Genomic DNA, 18,815 nt, shown 5'->3' with positions numbered 1-18,815 from the left:
CACGCCGTTTCGTCGGCTCCCAGTAACTAACAATGCTTGTCATGCAGCCGTATGGCTCATGACAAATGTATGCGCACGTCCGATCGCGAGTTTACCTGCATTAATTGTTTTTCAGACATGAGTTTAGATGAAGATAATTGAAAGTTCAACAATTTTTGTTCTTATTATTTCAAATGATTGTTCTAGCTACTTTATTCCAAATTTTTGTACTTTTTAAATACACAATAAACAATGTATTTTCATTTTCAGACAGTAAAAAATAAGTTCCAGATCAAATTGTGTCGATCAGACAAAGTGTTGAGTTTGCCCCGGCGGGGTGTCGAGTTTGCCCCGGCATTTTTCAATTCGAAAATTTGTCTTCGCGTCACTTTTCTTTTCCTGGCGGCAAAACAAAGCGACGTACAGCAAAACTTCCTGAATCAATTTTGTACCTGAAGAAACACTCTTTAAATATGTACCATTGAATTTGCCTAAAAATTTTAATTAAATATTAAAAATTGCCTTTGAAAAAATAGTGTCGGCTTAGCCCCGGTCTCCCCTAATTCACTTTTGCCTAAATATTAATTTTTACGTAATTAGTAATTTTTTGTGACTAATTACTAATTTACTATAATTATAAAAATTTAATTTGTTATTATTTCTAATTTCGGGAATAATAAAAAAAATTAAAAAATGGAAATTTTTTGCCGATCCCTGTTTAACACTACAAAATGCATGATATCAGTTTAAAATTACCTTTTTCTTGGCATCTTTTTTACCTTTTTCATAAAAAGTAAAAAGATGCCAAGTACACGCGCAATGTATGTTGTAAGTCCAAAAATCCAACCTAAATGGTAGCTTTATTGCGTTACCTAACTCAACCCAAGTGATATATGTAAATCCAAAAATCCGACCTAAGTGGTATGATATTAATATACCGTTTTGTTTAATAGCGCCAAGTTTTTTTAACTAAAACTTATAGAATTTTTTTAATTTTGTATTTTTAATTCTTATTTCTTTTAAATAAATGTTTAATTTTGTATTAATTTTTACATATCACTTGAGTTGAAAGGTAACATAATTTTATGATATTATTCTTTTAATTGAGTGGAGTAAAAAAATGGAGTAAAATGGAAGTTTTAATCGATCCCCGTAGGGTTACAATTCTCATCCATCACTACCCTTCTCCTCTCACTTAACTCTTTGGACCAACGGCTTAACGTCTCTTCCCGAAAGACGGAGCCCATTTTGCTCCGCACAAGAGCCTTTCTCGCACGGAGGGCGCAGCTTTCGGAAAATAAATTCCATGTTTACGGAGATCGATTAAAACTTTTAATTGAGTGATACAATAAATATTTTTAAGGAAAATTAAAGCTACTACCACTTGGGTTGGAATAGAAAGATAGATCGTTAAATGGCAATACAATTGTTTGATGTGTATTGTCACAAAAAAAGTTTATATAATATTTTTAGATTATCAAAAGATGCGGTGAGGGAACATGAAAGTTAGTTTGACAGTTAAAATATTTAATTACTCTCATACTCTATTAATACGTACTTTGATCATTCTTTAATATTTATATTAGTAGCACTCTCTGATGACGCGGGGGGGGTCCCGGAAGAATCATCGCGTTTCCCGGGGTGTCATCGCGTCTCCCCTCACTACTGAAAAACGCGCCTCAGATGGTCATCCGTGGGGTTTTAGTCGGTAGAAATCCGACACTCCCCCCGCCCCTCCCCGGGGGTGGGGGCGTCTTCCCCCTCCCACAAAGAGGGGGCTACCGGGCCATATACCGGACCTGCACTATTTATAGTCAGGTCCGGGAACCCGGTAGTTGAAGATTTCCCCACGCAAAAAAAAAAAGCACTCTGATGAATATAGAAACTTTTTTTAAATATCATATATGTGTGTAATAAATTGTTATAATATATTTTTCATTAAGATTTTGGGACAATTGCCAATTTCCTGGAGTAATAGGTGTTGTTAATGGAGTCCATATAGCGATATGGCCACCGGAAACGATCAGGGAGCATTTATATTTGAATAGAAAGCTTTACCATTCTTTGAACGTTATGCTTGTGAGTGTAATCATGTTTCGTAAAATAGCTACAGTAGATTCATCCAGAGTTATAAAATGTTACGCTAATCGGTCTAATATACTTAAATTAACACTTTTCCGAATTTCAATTTTTGATTACAATCTACAGATTTTGGCAGTTAATGCAGGGCATGGAGGCCGGACTCACGATTCAAGGGTTTGGAATGCTTCTGAAGTGTCCGTTCATCTGGAAGAACAACATAGGAATGGCAGGACGGGTACATGGCTGTTAGGTATGCGCAAATACTCTGACGAACATTTTTAAATGTATAATTCTCTATGTTGAGAAGGTATACACTTTAATATGAAAATTAGATAGATCAATTTCGTTATTCTATATGATTTTGTTACTATATTTTGATGTATAGGTGATTCCGGATATCCACTGTTACCTTATTTAATGATTCCTAAGCTAAATCAAATACCAGGGTCACCATCTGCAGCTTACATTAATGCACATGTAAAGGCCCGATGTTCAGTTGAACGGTGCATAGGCGTTCTGAAAGGACGTTGGAGATGTTTGCGAAAGGTACGGGCGCTTCACTACAAACCAGAATTTGCAGGTAAAATTCCTATTTGTATTTCATGATGCTTTTAAAAGAGGGGTAATATACAATAACTAAAGAAAACTGATATTTGTTATGTAGCACTGATTGTTAATGCTGGATGTGTTCTACACAACGTCGCAAAATGGTACAACATCACAGATCCAGAGCCGTATTTCGACGACATCGACCTTGAAGTTCATGATGCCAATGGAATTGATGCCATGGATGTCCCTAACCGTCGTACAGGAAATGAAGTTCGAGAGAACATAATACGGCGCTTTTTTATGTAATTTGCGTTTTTATTCATTTACAAAAATTTGTAATCAACAGTTATATAAACTTTGTTTACGCAAAAAAGAACGAAAAGAACAATCTTATTGTCACAAATAAATAGTAGTCATATGAACTTACAGTCTACGCTTTCTTTGGTTCTTAAGATAACGGTTTGTTGAGAAAGCTGTAATTGGGCTGCTCATAGAATCTTACAACAAAAATAAACAATCTTATTGTCTTAAATAATTAGTAGTTATTTGAACTTACAGTCTACGTTTTCTTTGGTTTTTAACATAACAGTTCGTTGAGAAAGCTGTAATAGCGCTGCTCATAGCATTTTATAAAGAAAAAGAACAATCTTATTGACATAAATAATCAATAGTAACTATTGTTATGCTAATTTAAAATACAAAATAAAATATTTAATGACAGAACAAAATAAACAAAATTACTACGTTTACGCGAGCGTTACTTCTGTAGTAACTTACGATAATTCCCTCGCGTAAACGGAATTTTGTAGTAACTTACGATAATTTACTCCGCGTAAACGAGTGAATTATTGTAAGTTGTTAAAGAAGTAACGCTCGCGTAAACGTAGTAAATGTCAGAATTGATGTTATGTATATATGTACACTACCTGTCGTTGACAAATTCGGAATTGTCTTAATAATACGTTAAGTCCCAGTCTACAATAGGTGTTTTAAGCCCTAAGCCTTAAGAAATTGATCAATTACAGTCGAATTTGAGGAAAATAATCGACTGTGATTGGTCAATTTCTTAGGGCTTAAGGCTTTAAACACCTATTGTAGACGGGGACCGAGGACTAATGTGAATCTTGTTCTTTATTTCTTTTTTATTAAGAGCCGATACAACCATGCGACATACTGCATCGCTTATATAAACGGGATAGAATCACACTGACAAAAAAGTCTGAGAATTGTCTAAAAATTTCTCTGAAAATGTCTTCAAATCTTGAAACACCTTTCTAAAAACGTCTGAAATTCTCTGAAAAATTAGAAATTCTCTGTCTCTGAAATTCTCTGAAAATTTCTCAAGCTTTTTTGACCAAGATCTTTCAAAATGGCCCCAATTTGAAGACATTTTCAGATAAATTTTTTGATAATTTTCAGACTTTTTCTCCTACGAGGTTATTTTTAAAATTATTAAGACAATTCACTCAACAACGAGGTATTCACATACTTACTATTCACAATTCATGGACGCAGAAGTTTTTTTATTTCTTTTAGTTCTTCTAAAATGCCTTTTTGCGTCTTAAGCGCATCTTTTCTCAGTTGAAGTTCTTGACGATTCAGTTCAAGTGTCTCTTCTTGAACGCGTAACATCAAATGTGATATTTCGCTTAAAGATTTTATTTTTTCTGGTAACGCAACAGATTGCTTTTCATTTTTCTTCGTCACCTGTTCGGTTTCATTGTAGGAACAATCTACCTTTACCTTCTTTTTATCTGATGATCCATATTTTGTAGATCTGTTATTACAGCTGCCGGCAGTTGTACTAGATGGATCGCTGCAGTTGACGATTTCAGAAAGTGAGTTCTGTAGTAATCCTGCCTTTCGTTTTTTATTTTTAGTTCACAATTCACGTTTTCTTTATCGTCATCCTCTTCAAATGTACAACCACTTTGGGTACGTGTAGTGGAATTGCCGAGATCATCATCGCAATAAATAATTGGCACTTTATCGATGTCTAGTACATCGAAATCATCTATGATTTCATTTTGTACACTTCTTTCTGGGACTTCTAAGACTTCTGGGACTTCTGGATGAGGTATCTCAGTTCCCTTATAATAATAATAATAATAATAATAATAATAACAATATTAATAAGAGTAATAATATTAGTAATAAGTATCGGGAGCATCCCAGTCTGCCAACGTTACGTTAAATCCATCGCATGCAGGATGCAAAAAGCAGAGCTTCTGGGTTTTCTCAGGCTACTTATATCACACGACTTGATAATGCTATATGACCACTTATAGTAGAGGGAGTGGCCAGAGTGGTCAATTACCTTCTTTGATTTAAATCCTGCTTGAGGTATATTTGCCAACCCAGCTGCCTCGGGAGTAAGAATTTCCAATAGTTGTTCCTCAAGGTCAGTAAAATTAACAATTTTTGGAGGTCCACCGCCTGTGCCTTGTACATTTCTCCTCCTATTCGTTTCTTTCTTAAGAACGTACATTTTCCAATCTGACCAACTCTATGAAAAAACATAAAAATATATGCACTGCTTTTAATATTCTTCGTGTATTCTTTTACAAATCAGTATACCTTTATCCATTCTTGTACTGTTTTAACCGGTCCTTCTCCGGAGCTATTTAGCTTATTTGTTATTTGCTCCCATATATCTTTCTGCAATGTATAATATAATCATTTCTAATATTGAATACAAATATATATACAAATATTTACAAAATTATTATATTTATATAATAACCAATTCTTTCCGGCTCTCAGACTTTCTTGAAACTCGACCTCTTATTATTTCCGGATGCTGTTTCAGGGAATCCAGCAGAATTTCCCGTTGCTTGTATGTGACATTCATACTAAAGCAATTAATTAAATTATATTAAATGATTAATTACATATTATTATTAAATATACTATATTATTGTATTATACAGGCAGCGTAGGATTTGACACAATTTTTATAACTTTCAGTATATATATAGTTTAAGAAGAAGATATTTTAAAATTATATATGTTTTTAATATCATGTAATATTTATATAGATATGGGTTATGTTATGACTAAATGATTACCTATCACTCGAATAACACATTTTATTCTAACAAATGCCTTATTCGTTTAAAACTTTTATTTATTTATATTTATCACAAATTATGGCGAATCTATATATATAAGTCACGTCCGTCTGTCTGTCTGTATGTATGTACGCGAACTACTCATTCGTTAGTGGACCAAATTTTTACCAAAAGTATATGAAATAGGGGTAGAATTTCCCGGGGATGAAAATGTCGTGGTTAATTTTTCGTTACCGATCTTTTTGGAAACCGGTTCTGAAATTTTTTCAAATTTTACGAGAATTTTTCGGGTATTAATTTACCGAATCTTAAGGAATTGTATATGAAACAGGGGTAGAATTTCCCGGGGAGTATCATAATGTGCATAGTTTTTTTGCTACCGATTTTCTGGAAACCGGTTTTTTTTAATTTTTTTGATTTTTCCGGAAATAATTGACCGCATTTCAAAGAATTGTATATGAAACAGGGGTAGAATTTTTCGAGGAGTGTTATAAAGTGTATAATTTTTTGTTACTTATTTTCTGAAAACTGGTTTGTTTAATTCTTCCAATTTTTCGGGAATTGATTGACCGAATCGTAAAGAATTGTATATGAAGTAAGGGTAGAATTTTCCGGTGAGCATAGTGCCATAAAGTGTATTGTTTTTTGTTACCAATTTTCTCATATACTCATAAATGTCACCAAGTTTCAAGGGTAAACCAAAGGATGATGTCGCTGCCCTAGATATAGAGGTTGATGTTGAATCTTAATAATGCGAAAATATACGACGATGCGCCGCGTAGCGGGCGCGAGTCGAACTCTCTCACAGCGCGAGCCCGCGTTGCCGCTCGCGCCGCACAATCGTGGACGACGGAAGACGCGCGGTGCGGAATTCATCTCTCTCTCTTTCTAGCTCTCTCTCTCTCTCTCTCTTTCTCTCTCTCTCTCTCTCTCTCTCTCTCTCTCTCTCTCTCTCTCTCTCTCTCTCTCTCTCTCTCTCTCTCTCTCTCTCTCTCTCTCTCTCTCTCTCTCTCTCTCTCTCTCTCTCTCTCTCTCTCTCTCTCTCTCTCTCTCTCTCTCTCTCTCTCTCTCTCTCTGTCTTTTTTTCTCTCATCAAATATTTTTAATTAAATAGGGGAATAGGATTGTTCCCAATGAGATAAATATAATTTATTAAACACAAAATATTAAAAACTTACATATGAACATTTATAACACATAATAATACGTATATATAATAATATAACATAAATTATTACATGTTAATATAATTTATTATAGTTTTATTTCCGCGGCCACGTTTGTGTCCACGGCCACGTCCGCCATATCCGCGTCCGCCACGTCCGCGTCCGCGTTCATGTCCTCGGCCTCTTCCTCCTCTGGCCCATCGAGGTGGTACTGGTGGAATCTCAGTAGCCATCACTGCAGGTTGTGGATTGTTAGTCACCACTGCAGGCTGTGGATTATCAGTAGCCATCACTGCAGGTTGTGGATTGTTAGTCACCACTGCAGGCTGTGGATTATCAGTAGCCACCACTGCAGGTTGCAAATTGTCAGCAGCCACCACTGCAGGTTGCAAATTGTCAGCAGACACCACAGCCTGCAGTGGTGGTTGCTTCGTCAAAGCAGCGAGTTGCTGCTGCAACTCATGCAACTTCTTCTTTAAGTAGAGATTTTCAGCATTAAGGTCCACAATGTCATTCTAAAAAAGATATATAAAGATATATATATATAGATAATAATAACCGCAATTCCTCTCTCTCTCTCTCTCTCTCTTTCTCTCTCTCTCTCTCTCTCTCTCTCTCTCTCTCTCTCTCTCTCTCTCTCTCTCTCTCTCTCTCTCTCTCTCTCTCTCTCTCTCTCTCTCTCTCTCTCTCTCTCTCTCTCTCTCCTCTCTCTCTCTCTCTCTCTCTCTCTCTCTCTCTCTCTCTCTCTCTCTCTCTCTCTCTCTCTCTCTCTCTCTCTCTCTCTCTCTCTCTCTCCTCTCTCGTCTCTCTCTCTCTCTCTCTCTCTCTCTCTCTCTCTCTCTCTGTATTAATTCCTTCCGCCGTAATGATACCGCTAATTTAAAAAAAGATATATAGAAATAAATCTATATATATTAATAACCACAATTTCTTTCTCTCTCTTTCTTTGTTTCTTTCTTTCTTTCTCTTTATTCACACACACATACGTACATATATACACACAAATCTTTTTCTTTCCTTCTCTCTCTTAACCATATTTTCTCTGTCACTCACATACATATATATACACACAAATCTCTTACTTTTCTTCTTTCTCTTAACTTTGTCTCTCTCTCTCTCTCTCTCTCTCTCTCTCTCTCTCTCTCTCTCTCTCTCTCTCTCTCTCTCTCTCTCTCTCTCTCTCTCTCTCTCTCTCTCTCTTTCTCACTTTCTCTTTCTTTCTCTTTTAATACCATTCTCTATCTTTCATTCTGTCATTTCTCTCTCTTTTTCTCTCTCATTGTTTTTCTATAAAATTCAAATTTACTTACATTATGCTCCTGTGAAGTGCATACATTTTCGCTGTTTGTCTCTCTATTGATTTTTGTAGGCTTCTGCAGTTTCCTCTTTGAAAATGGGATTATTTATATTTAATTTTTTCTGCTGTAATCATACCGCTATTCTAAAAAAAGATATATAGGTATATATATATAAATCTGTGTATATTAATAACCACAATTTCTTTATCTCTTTCTTTCTTTTTATTTACACACATACACATATATACATACAAATCTCTTTCTTTCCTTCTATCTCTTAACCTTATTTTCTCTGTCACTCACACACATATATATACACACGAATCTCTTACTTTTCTTTTTTCTCTTAACCTTCTCTCTCTCTCTCTCTCTTTTTCTCTGTCTCTCTCTCTCTCTCTCTCTCTCTCTCTCTCTCTCTCTCTCTCTCTCTCTCTCTCTCTCTCTCTCTCTCTCTCTCTCTCTCTCTCTCTCTCTCTCTCTCTCTCTCTCTCTCTCTTTCTCACTTTCTCTTTCTCTCTTTTAATATCATTCTCTATCTTTTATTCTGTCATTTCTCTCTCTCTTTCTCTCTCTCTTATTCTTTTTCTATAAAATTCAAATTTACTTACATTAGGCTCCTGTGAGGTGAATGCATTTTCGTTGTTTCTTTCGATCTCTGTAGGCATTTTATACGATATCGTATACACTATTATATATCTACTATTATATTAGATGAAATATGCAGGACAGCTCCAAAAACAATTGGAGATGTGGTACGCGTATAATATGAATATTGAGGATAAAGTTACCATGGTGATGGAACAAATGTATTTAAATATTTATTAAATGTAATAAATGTTTAAATATTTGTAATAGATATTTTTAGATAATAATTACATTTTTATTATATTTTTCTATATATAAAAAAACGGCTACTATCCGCCGATACAGATCTGCTGTGCGCCTGTAAAAAAACGGCTACTATCCGCCGATACAGAGCTGCTGTGCGCCTGTATAAAAAAGGCTGCTCTGTGCCTGTAAAAAAAACGGCTACTATCCGCCGATACAGAGCTACTGTGCGCCTGTAAAAAAACGGGTACTATTCGCCGATACAGAGCTGCTGTGCGCCTGTAAAAAAGGCTGCTCTGCGCCTATATAAAGAATCAATAAAACAAAATAAGCAAGAGAAAGAAAAGATTTATTAAGAAAATCGATCTATGCAAATAAGTAGTTTGCGGTCAGACAGACAAACAAATGGTATTTATATAGATAGATTATATCTATAGATAATTATTTATTCTAATGTATTTATTCTGATTCGATATCAAAAATTAAAAAATAAGGCTAATTAAAAAAATTGAATTCTAAAGGGTATTCGAGATAATAAAAATAATAAAAAATAATTTCTTTTTTAAATATCTATAGATATAAAGAATAATTATTATAGATTTGAAAAATAATATTGTATTGTTATTATTTATGTACTAGCGTATAATTATGCCTCAAAAGAGAAAATACAGAAATTTGACTAAAGTGAGTCGCGAAAGTAAGCGCTTACGACAAATGCGCAAAATTGAAAATTCGGAGGAAAGGTCTCAACGACTCGAAGCTAATGCTCAAAGAAATTCTCAGCATAGATCGAATGAAAATAACGACGCAAGGTCTCAACGACTCGAAGCTAATGCTCAAAGAAATTCTCAGCATAGATCGAATGAAAATAACGACGCAAGGATTCAACGACTCGAAGCTGATGCTCAGAGACATGCTCAGCAGAGGGTCAATGAAAATGATGACGCAAGGACTCAACGACTCGAAGCTGATGCTCAGAGACATGCTCAGCAGAGGGTCAATGAAAATGATGACGCAAGGACTCAACGACTCGAAGCTGATGCTCAGAGACATGCTCAGCAGAGGGTCAATGAAAATGATGACGCAAGGACTCAACGACTCGAAACTGATGCTCAGAGACATGCTCAGGGAAGGCACCAAGCTAGACAATTAAGTCATCACATTGCGCTAATTTCCAAGGGACATGAAATAAATGTGTCAGTTTATACACTTGGCCAAATGAATGTAGAATGTCAATTTTGCAAATCGTTTAAACTTTGCATGTGAAAAATCTAAAGATGGAAAATTTACATATTGTTGCCAAAAGGGCAAACTTAAATTAAAACCAATAAATTGTCCTGATTTTATTAAAGAATTATACATGGGAAATAATTATGCATCAAAAAATTTCCTTAGTAATATTCGTTCATATAACAGTGCTTTAGCTATGGCTTCCATGGGTGCCCCGGGAAATAGAAATCCATTGAATGTTGTGAACAATGCTCCTTATTGTTTAAAAATTCATGGGCAATATCATCATTTGACCTCGACGGCAATGCGCCCAGCGGATGGGCAAGCTCCGCGATTTGCACAACTTTACTTTTTAGATACAGAAGAAGCTGTAAATCATAGAATGAATAACAAAGCTAATCAAGAATGTGATCCAGAAATAATGAAAGATTTGTCATGTTTTATGGTTCAATGTAATGAATTTGCAAAAACTTTCAAGATGATGCGTCAAGTTGAAAAAGATCTGAATCCAATAGGCAATAAAACAATAAATTTAATGTTGTCATTTAGAAAAGATCCTCAACATGATCAAAGAAGATACAATGCTCCACAAGCTAATGAAATTGCTGTGGTCTTTCAGAATGTAGATGGTGAACCTCCATTTGAAAGAGACATTAGGATTTATAATAAAAATTCGAACGATGTACAACAAATATCAATTTTGGACAAAAGATGTGACCCAATGTGTTATCCATTGTTATATCCATATGGTAACGATGGATGGCATTCAGAACTTAAATCAGATAATCCTAAATATCCAGGATTTAAGATAAGTCAAATGGATTATTATGCTCATCTGCTGGCACCAAGAGTTGAATTTAGCCAATTTAAAAGGGCAGGAAAATTGAGATGTCAATTTATACTTGATGCATATATGAAAACTGAAGCCAATAGACTTAATTATATTAAATTGAATCAACCTCAATTAAGAGCTGAACTTTATTCCGGATTAATGGATCATCTTGATAATCGAGCACAAAATGAAGGAATTACAGTTGGTATACCTGTAATATTACCATCTTCATTTATGGGCAGTCCAAGAAACATGCAAGAAAGATACCAAGATGCTATGTCTTTGGTCAGAAAGTTTGGTAAACCAGACATTTTTCTTACCATGACTTGCAATCCTCAATGTCCAGAAATTAAGAATAACCTTGATGGATGTCTAATAGAGTTTCGACCTGATTTAGTTGCTAAAACATTTAACTTGGATGTCAAAGAAGTTTTAAAGGATTTAATACAAAATAAAATTTTTGGAAATATTATAGCTTATGCAGGCGTAATTGAGTTTCAAAAAGAGGGCTTCCACATTTGCATTTACTTGCAATGTTAAGTGATGAAGATAAGCCACGACTTCAAGAAGTCATTGACATGATGGTATGGGCTGAAATCCCTGACGAAGAAAGATATCCAGAACTTAATGAAAAAGTTTTGAAACATATGATTCACGGTCCATGTGGAGATCCCTCAATGAGATATCCTTGCACTGGGGAAGATGGAAAATGTTTAAAAGGTTTTTCCAAAAGAATTTCGTGAAGAAACTAATGCTAATGTAAATGGATATCCTATGTATCAACGTAGAAATTTTGAGGAAAAAATACATCGTCAGAGGCAAAAAAATTGACAATCGATGGGTGGTCCCATATTCACCATATTTAATAATGAAATATAATCGACATATAAATTTGGAAATATGTTCATCAGTGAAGAGTGTAAAATATTTATACAAATATATTCATAAAGGATTTGACTGTGCTGCAATTGAAGTACAAGCACGAGATGGCACAAGATTCATTAGAATAGATGAAGTTAACTCATTCCTGAATGCAAGATATGTTAGTGCTCCAGAAGCAATGTGGAGACTGAACGGATATGATCTGTTCATGAAGTCTCACACAGTCATAAGACTGGCAGTTCATTTGCCTAATCGCCAAATGGTTTATTTTCGTGCGGGAAATGAAGAGCAAGCTGCTCAAAGAGAGCTTAATCGAGATACTACGCTGACTGCATGGTTAAAATTAAATCAATCTGATGAAAATGCAGTACAGTTTCTTTACACAGATATTCCTTATCATTATGTATACGATAAAAAAGAAACTAAGTGGAAGCCACGCAAAAAAGGTGGTGACAAGATAATTTCAAGACTCTATACAGTAAGCATAAAAGATATTGAGAGATTTTATCTACGTCTTCTTCTATTACATGTGGCTGGAGCTAAATGTTTTAAAGATTTGAAAACTGTTAATGGAGTTGTTTATGAGACATTTAAGGATGCAGCAATTGCAAAAAATTTGGTGGAAACTGATGATCTTTGGGGAAAAACGCTAGAGGAGGCAATAGAATCCAAAATGCCTGTACAATTTAGAGAATTATTTTCTTACATTTGCATATTTGGAACTCCAATAGATGTATTAGCTATTTGGAATAAATACAAAGATTTCTTGATTGAGGACTTTGTACATAAGAATGTTGTTAATCCTGAAAATATGGCTTTAAATCATATACAAGAAATTTTAATAAATAATGGAAGTAGCTGTGAGAATTTTCAATTACCAAATCCAACTCCAGTAAATATTTACATAACAGAGTATAATGTGGATGAAGAAAGAATACGTGGTGATTATTTATTATCGACATTAAATGCTGAGCAAAAGCACGTATACGATATTGTCATGCGAGCAATTGAAAATCAAAATGAACTTCATCGGTTATTTTTTATTGATGGGTTTGCAGGAAGTGGTAAAACCTATTTATTTAACACATTTCTAAGTGTTATTCGAGGAAGAAACGAGATAGTTCTTCCATGTGCCTCGACTGGAATTGCAGCAACACTTCTAAAAGGAGGAAGAACTTATCACTCTCTATTCAAGCTTTCAATTCCAATTGATGATAGTGTTAAATCCAATATCAGAGGAAATTCTCAAGCTGCACGAGAACTGATCATTGCCAAACTAATCATATGGGATGAGGTGAGCATGACTGTTGGACATGCTTTAACAGCAGTTGATAAACTTTTAAGAGATTTAATGAAGAATCCTCGACCATTTGGAGGAAAAGTAATTTTATTTGCAGGAGATTTTAGACAAAATCTTCCCGTAGTGCCACATGCACAGAAAGCAGCCATAATTGAGTCGACTGTAAAATACAGTTCTATATGGAGGAATGTAACTCAGGTTAAACTAAAGCAAAATATGAGAACTGGGGAAGAAAAAGAATTTGCAAATTGGCTAATGCAACTCGGAGATGGTAAATTATCAAATACGGATGGACTACATCTCGATACAATTGAAATTCCCCAGAATTTTATATCAAAAGAATCTCTTATTGCTGAAATTTTTGGTGATAGAATCACCATGGAACAGATTAAAGAAAATCCAGATCGAACTATTCTTTGTCCTAAGAATGAGGATACATTCAAAATTAATGATGAAATTCTTTGTCTAATGGAAGGAGAAGAAAAAGAGTATCTCTCAATTGACTCTATAGTAAGTGATGATCCACAAGAGCAATTGAATTTTCCAACTGAGTTTTTAAACTCTCTGACACCTTCTGGAATGCCAGTTCATCGACTTAAAATAAAAGTCAGTGCTATAATAATCCTATTAAGAAATTTAAATACTAAAAAAGGACTCTGTAATGGCACAAGATTTATTGTTACTAATCTATATATATAAGTCACGTCCGTCTGTCTGTCTGTATGTATGTACGCGAACTACTCATTCGTTAGTGGACCAAATTTTTACCAAAAGTATATGAAATAGGGGTAGAATTTCCCGGGGATGAAAATGTCGTGGTTAATTTTTCGTTACCGATCTTTTTGGAAACCGGTTCTGAAATTTTTTCAAATTTTACGAGAATTTTTCGGGTATTAATTTACCGAATCTTAAGGAATTGTATATGAAACAGGGGTAGAATTTCCCGGGGAGTATCATAATGTGCATAGTTTTTTTGCTACCGATTTTCTGGAAACCGGTTTTTTTTAATTTTTTCGATTTTTCCGGAAATAATTGACCGCATTTCAAAGAATTGTATATGAAACAGGGGTAGAATTTTTCGAGGAGTGTTATAAAGTGTATAATTTTTTGTTACTTATTTTCTGAAAACTGGTTTGTTTAATTCTTCCAATTTTTCGGGAATTAATTGACCGAATCGTAAAGAATTGTATATGAAGTAAGGGTAGAATTTTCCGGTGAGCATAGTGCCATAAAGTGTATTGTTTTTTGTTACCAATTTTCTCATATACTCATAAATGTCACCAAGTTTCAAGGGTAAACCAAAGGATGATGTCGCTGCCCTAGATATAGAGGTTGATGTTGAATCTTAATAATGCGAAAATATACGACGATGCGCCGCGTAGCGGGCGCGAGTCGAACTCTCTCACAGCGCGAGCCCGCGTTGCCGCTCGCGCCGCACAATCGTGGACGACGGAAGACGCGCGGTGCGGAATTCATCTCTCTCTCTTTCTCTCTCTCTCTCTCTCTCTCTCTCTCTCTCTCTCTCTCTCTCTCTCTCTCTCTCTCTCTCTCTGTCTTTTTTTCTCTCATCAAATATTTTTAATTAAATAGGGGAATAGGATTGTTCCCAATGAGATAAATATAATTTATTAAACACAAAATATTAAAAACTTACATATGAACATTTATAACACATAATAATACGTATAATATAACATAAATTATAATATAACATAAATTATTACATGTTAATATAATTTATTATAGTTTTATTTCCGCGGCCACGTTTGTGTCCACGGCCACGTCCGCCATATCCGCGTCCGCCACGTCCGCGTCCGCGTTCATGTCCTCGGCCTCTTCCTCCTCTGGCCCATCGAGGTGGTACTGGTGGAATCTCAGTAGCCATCACTGCAGGTTGTGGATTGTTAGTCACCACTGCAGGCTGTGGATTATCAGTAGCCATCACTGCAGGTTGTGGATTGTTAGTCACCACTGCAGGCTGTGGATTATCAGTAGCCACCACTGCAGGTTGCAAATTGTCAGCAGCCACCACTGCAGGTTGCAAATTGTCAGCAGACACCACAGCCTGCAGTGGTGGTTGCTTCGTCAAAGCAGCGAGTTGCTGCTGCAACTCATGCAACTTCTTCTTTAAGTAGAGATTTTCAGCATTAAGGTCCACAATGTCATTCTAAAAAAAGATATATAAAGATATATATATATAGATAATAATAACCGCAATTCCTCTCTCTCTCTCTCTCTCTCTCTCTCTCTCTCTCTCTCTCTCTCTCTCTCTCTCTCTCTCTCTCTCTCTCTCTCTCTCTCTCTCTCTCTCTCTCTCTCTCTCTCTCTCTCTCTCTCTCTCTCTGTCTCTCTCTCTGTCTCTCTCTCTGTCTCTCTCTCTGTCTCTCTCTCTGTCTCTCTCTCTGTCTCTCTCTCTGTCTCTCTCTCTGTCTCTCTCTCTGTCTCTCTCTCTCTCTCTCTCTCTCTCTCTCTCTCTCTCTCTCTCTCTCTCTCTGTATTTAATTCTTCCGCCGTAATGATACCGCTAATTTAAAAAAAGATATATAGAAATAAATCTATATATATTAATAAATCTATATATATTAATAAAAAGAAAAAGAGTATCTCTCAATTGACTCTATTGTAAGTGATGATCCACAAGAGCAATTGAATTTTCCAACTGAGTTTTTAAACTCTCTGACACCTTCTGGAATGCCAGTTCATCGACTTAAAATAAAAGTCAGTGCTATAATAATCCTATTAAGAAATTTAAATACTAAAAAAGGACTCTGTAATGGCACAAGATTTATTGTTACTAATTTGAAAAATAATCTAATTTATGCAGAGGTTCTAACTGGTCCTGCTCGAGGACAGATTGTCTTTATTCCAAAGATGGATTTAATTACAAGTGATTTGGAACTGCCATTTAAGTTTAAACGAAGACAGTTTCCTATTCGAGTGTCATTTGCTATGACAATCAATAAATCACAAGGACAAAGTTTAGAAAAAGTTGGGATTTATTTGCCACATCCTGTATTTGCTCATGGTCAACTTTATGTGGCATTTTCTAGAGCAACCAGAAAGGAAAGTGTAAAAATTAAGATTGATGAATTAAGCAATCAAGGACATCTAATAGAAGGAAGTAAAAAATGTTTTACAAAAAATGTAATATACAGAGAAATTTTATAAATTGAAAAATTATAAAATTGTATAAATGAATAATATAATAATTAAAATGTTAATAAAATATACATTTAAAAATTTTAAAATAAATTACATGAAAAATTATAAATATTAAAATTGTAAAAGTAATTTTACAAATAATAATTAATTTTTAGTATGAGTGTAAGTGTGCAATACGAGATACGTTTTAAAATGTCAAAAAAGTAAATTGCGATCGATTCCCTTGAAATTGGTACCAAAATTTTTATTTATAGTGGTACAGCTATTTTTATTTATAGTGGAATAGGCCTACTGGGGAAACCACTAAAAAAAACGCATTTACAATAGTACCTCAAGGGTGATGCGGAAATCTATTAGCGTTAAATGTAAATATACGCTAGCACCTATTTGCGTGTTTTATTACATATGTCCTCCGGGGCTAAGCCTTTATCTATATATATAATTTCTTAGCTTTGAGGTTTACGCGCTAGCTCTGAGGCCCGCGCGAACTACTCATTCGTTAGTGGACCAAATTTTTACCAAAAGTATATGAAATAGGGGTAGAATTTTCAGGGGATGAAAATGTCGTGGTTAATTTTTCATTACCGATCTTTTTGGAAACCGGTTCCGAATTTTTTTCAAATTTTACGAGAATTTTTCGGGAATTAATTTACCGAATCTTAAGGAATTGTATATGAAACAGGGGTAGAATTTCCCGGGAAGTATCATAATGTGCATAGTTTTTTGTTACCGATTTTCTGGAAACTGGTTTTTTTAATTTTTTCGATTTTTCCGCAAATAATTGACCGAATTTCAAAGAATTGTATATGAAACAGGGGTAGAATTTTCCGAGGAGTGTTATAAAGTGTATAATTTTTTGTTACCCATTTTCTGAAAACCGGTTTTTATAATTCTTCCAATTTTTCGGGAATTAATTGATTGAATCGCAAAGAATTGTATATGAAGTAGAGGTAGAATTTCCCGGGGATTGCATTAAGTGTATAATTTTTGGTTACCGATCTTTTTGGAAACCGGTTCCAAAATTTTTCCAATTTTTCTGGAAATAATTGACCGAATCTCAAAGAATTGTATGTGTTGACACACACATACACGCGCGCACACATGGGCCGATTCTCTCGAATTTGATACCAAAATGCAAATTTTTCGGAGATGAAAATGTAGCGGCTTTTTTTTGTTTTACGCCCCCCCCCTCCCCATTCACCCGCGCGAAGCGCGGGCTCAAAAGCTAGTGTTTATTATAATTGTCTACTAATCAGAGGCTTTTGTCTACTAATCATCAGAGCAAATTTTATAACCATTAGTTATTTATTTATTTTAGCAGTTCGAATCTTTTAGTACTATTGTGTATTGAGAGAGTAGCTGTAAAAAATTTCATGCAAATCGGTTTACTATAGTCTCCGAGATACTTCTGGTACTGATTTTCAAAACATTGTTTCGAGAAACAATGACAATAGCTGCATGCTGTGGATAAATTGTTGAATGAATTTTTTAAATCTTACGCAGCATCGTTGATGCGTGGGCCATAGAATACTTATTCCTTTGACGAGCAGCCTCCTCATTATCCTTTTTTTGCTCTTTGCGCCTCGTTCGTTCGTCCTTCGACGAACTCTGCGCGAAGCGTTTCTGGACCTATGTTTATAGGAACTTTTTTGCTCCAAATTCAATTTCCTATAAGACCCTGTAATTTTATTGACCTGACCTGGAACACCCTGTATATATGTATCAAAAAGGTAAAAAAAGGCGCCAAGTACACGCGTAGTTGTTACCTCGAAAAAAACCAAGTGGTAGTATCATTATAATTTTAAATTCAAAAATATTAATAAAACCCAAATGGTACGTAATATCTTTGTACCTCGAAAAAACCCAAGAGTGGGTGAGTAGTACCTTTATTCTAAAAAAAATTGAAACCCAAGTGGTAGATATAGCTTTGTATGTATAATTACTTACTACTTCTTACTTAGGTTTTTTTTGCGAGGTACAAAGATATTACGTCTATCACTTGTTACTTAGGTTTTTTCGAGTAGATATCTTGGATTGAATAAGGTAACAATTTTGTGATTAATTAAACACAATTCCTATTAAATTCCGTTATACTTGCGCAGTTACTTGTTTATAAGAATATCTATCAATCACTGAATATATTAGATAATAAATATGTAAGAGCATATTTGAATTAACAAAACTTGATATAAATTTTTTCAACAATGTTATTTAATTCAAATAATTACAACTTTTATAAAAAATATACATTAAATATATTAGATTGAAATTTGTACAGTCTCTATATTTTAAATGTTAGATATTAAATTTTTTTATATTATATGTACACACACGATAGAAAATATATTAAAAATTCACAATAAATAAAATACTAATATCTGAGATGTTTACCCCTGTTGAGCTTCTCGATTTCCAAGAGATTGAGTATGTGTATTT

General features: G+C 34.6%; 4 protein-coding genes across 4 annotated transcripts; 3 read left to right on the top strand and 1 right to left on the bottom strand.

Moving 5' to 3' along the window:
- Positions 1-1,463: 1,463 nt before the first annotated feature.
- On the top strand, positions 1,464-3,145 carry LOC139776891 (putative nuclease HARBI1). The gene is made up of 5 exons (XM_071713913.1): positions 1,464-1,468; positions 1,923-2,058; positions 2,188-2,311; positions 2,447-2,641; positions 2,726-3,145. The coding sequence occupies exons 1-5, from the start codon at positions 1,464-1,466 to the stop codon at positions 2,914-2,916; spliced, it is 651 nt and encodes a 216-aa protein (XP_071570014.1). The 3' UTR covers positions 2,917-3,145.
- A 968-nt stretch (positions 3,146-4,113) lies between these two features.
- Positions 4,114-5,483, bottom strand: LOC139776890 (uncharacterized). The gene is made up of 5 exons (XM_071713912.1): positions 5,354-5,483; positions 5,188-5,268; positions 4,928-5,116; positions 4,354-4,700; positions 4,114-4,258 (listed from the first exon to the last, which is right to left on the bottom strand). The coding sequence occupies exons 1-5, from the start codon at positions 5,459-5,461 to the stop codon at positions 4,114-4,116; spliced, it is 870 nt and encodes a 289-aa protein (XP_071570013.1). The 5' UTR covers positions 5,462-5,483.
- Positions 5,484-10,399: 4,916 nt separating this feature from the next.
- On the top strand, positions 10,400-11,575 carry LOC139776888 (uncharacterized). Its single transcript, XM_071713911.1, has one exon. It carries the CDS (start codon positions 10,400-10,402, stop codon positions 11,573-11,575), a length of 1,176 nt encoding a protein of 391 aa, XP_071570012.1.
- Positions 11,576-11,616: 41 nt separating this feature from the next.
- Positions 11,617-14,154, top strand: LOC139776887 (uncharacterized). Its single transcript, XM_071713910.1, has 3 exons — positions 11,617-11,755; positions 11,986-13,823; positions 14,149-14,154. Exons 1-3 carry the CDS (start codon positions 11,617-11,619, stop codon positions 14,152-14,154), a joined length of 1,983 nt encoding a protein of 660 aa, XP_071570011.1.
- The last annotated feature ends 4,661 nt before the right edge of the window (positions 14,155-18,815 follow it).

This window comes from Temnothorax nylanderi, unplaced genomic scaffold (assembly GCF_030848795.1).
Source record: "Temnothorax nylanderi isolate EJ_2023f unplaced genomic scaffold, tnyl_v1.0 TNYL_tig0131_pilon, whole genome shotgun sequence".
NCBI lineage: Eukaryota > Metazoa > Arthropoda > Insecta > Hymenoptera > Formicidae > Temnothorax > Temnothorax nylanderi.
The sequence above is the reverse complement of the archived record's forward strand: the minus strand, read 5'-3'. Positions and strand labels throughout refer to the sequence as shown.

Bases quoted from the DNA above. Each gene is read 5' to 3' on its own strand.
- LOC139776890 (XM_071713912.1), bottom strand. From the start codon at position 5,461: ATGAATGTCACATACAAGCAACGGGAAATTCTGCTGGATTCCCTGAAA. The intron at 4,701-4,927 runs GTAATTGACCAC...TATTATTATAAG, and splicing joins CAGGATTTAAATCAAAGAAG to GGAACTGAGATACCTCATCC. The intron at 4,259-4,353 runs GTAAAGGTAGAT...AAAATCTTTAAG, and splicing joins GATCATCAGATAAAAAGAAG to CGAAATATCACATTTGATGT.
- LOC139776887 (XM_071713910.1), top strand. From the start codon at position 11,617: ATGGTATGGGCTGAAATCCCTGACGAAGAAAGATATCCAGAACTTAAT. The intron at 11,756-11,985 runs GTTTTTCCAAAA...ATATTCATAAAG, and splicing joins AGATGGAAAATGTTTAAAAG to GATTTGACTGTGCTGCAATT.
- LOC139776891 (XM_071713913.1), top strand. The intron at 2,312-2,446 runs GTATGCGCAAAT...TTTGATGTATAG, and splicing joins GACGGGTACATGGCTGTTAG to GTGATTCCGGATATCCACTG. The intron at 2,642-2,725 runs GTAAAATTCCTA...TTTGTTATGTAG, and splicing joins CTACAAACCAGAATTTGCAG to CACTGATTGTTAATGCTGGA.
- LOC139776888 (XM_071713911.1), top strand. From the start codon at position 10,400: ATGGCTTCCATGGGTGCCCCGGGAAATAGAAATCCATTGAATGTTGTG.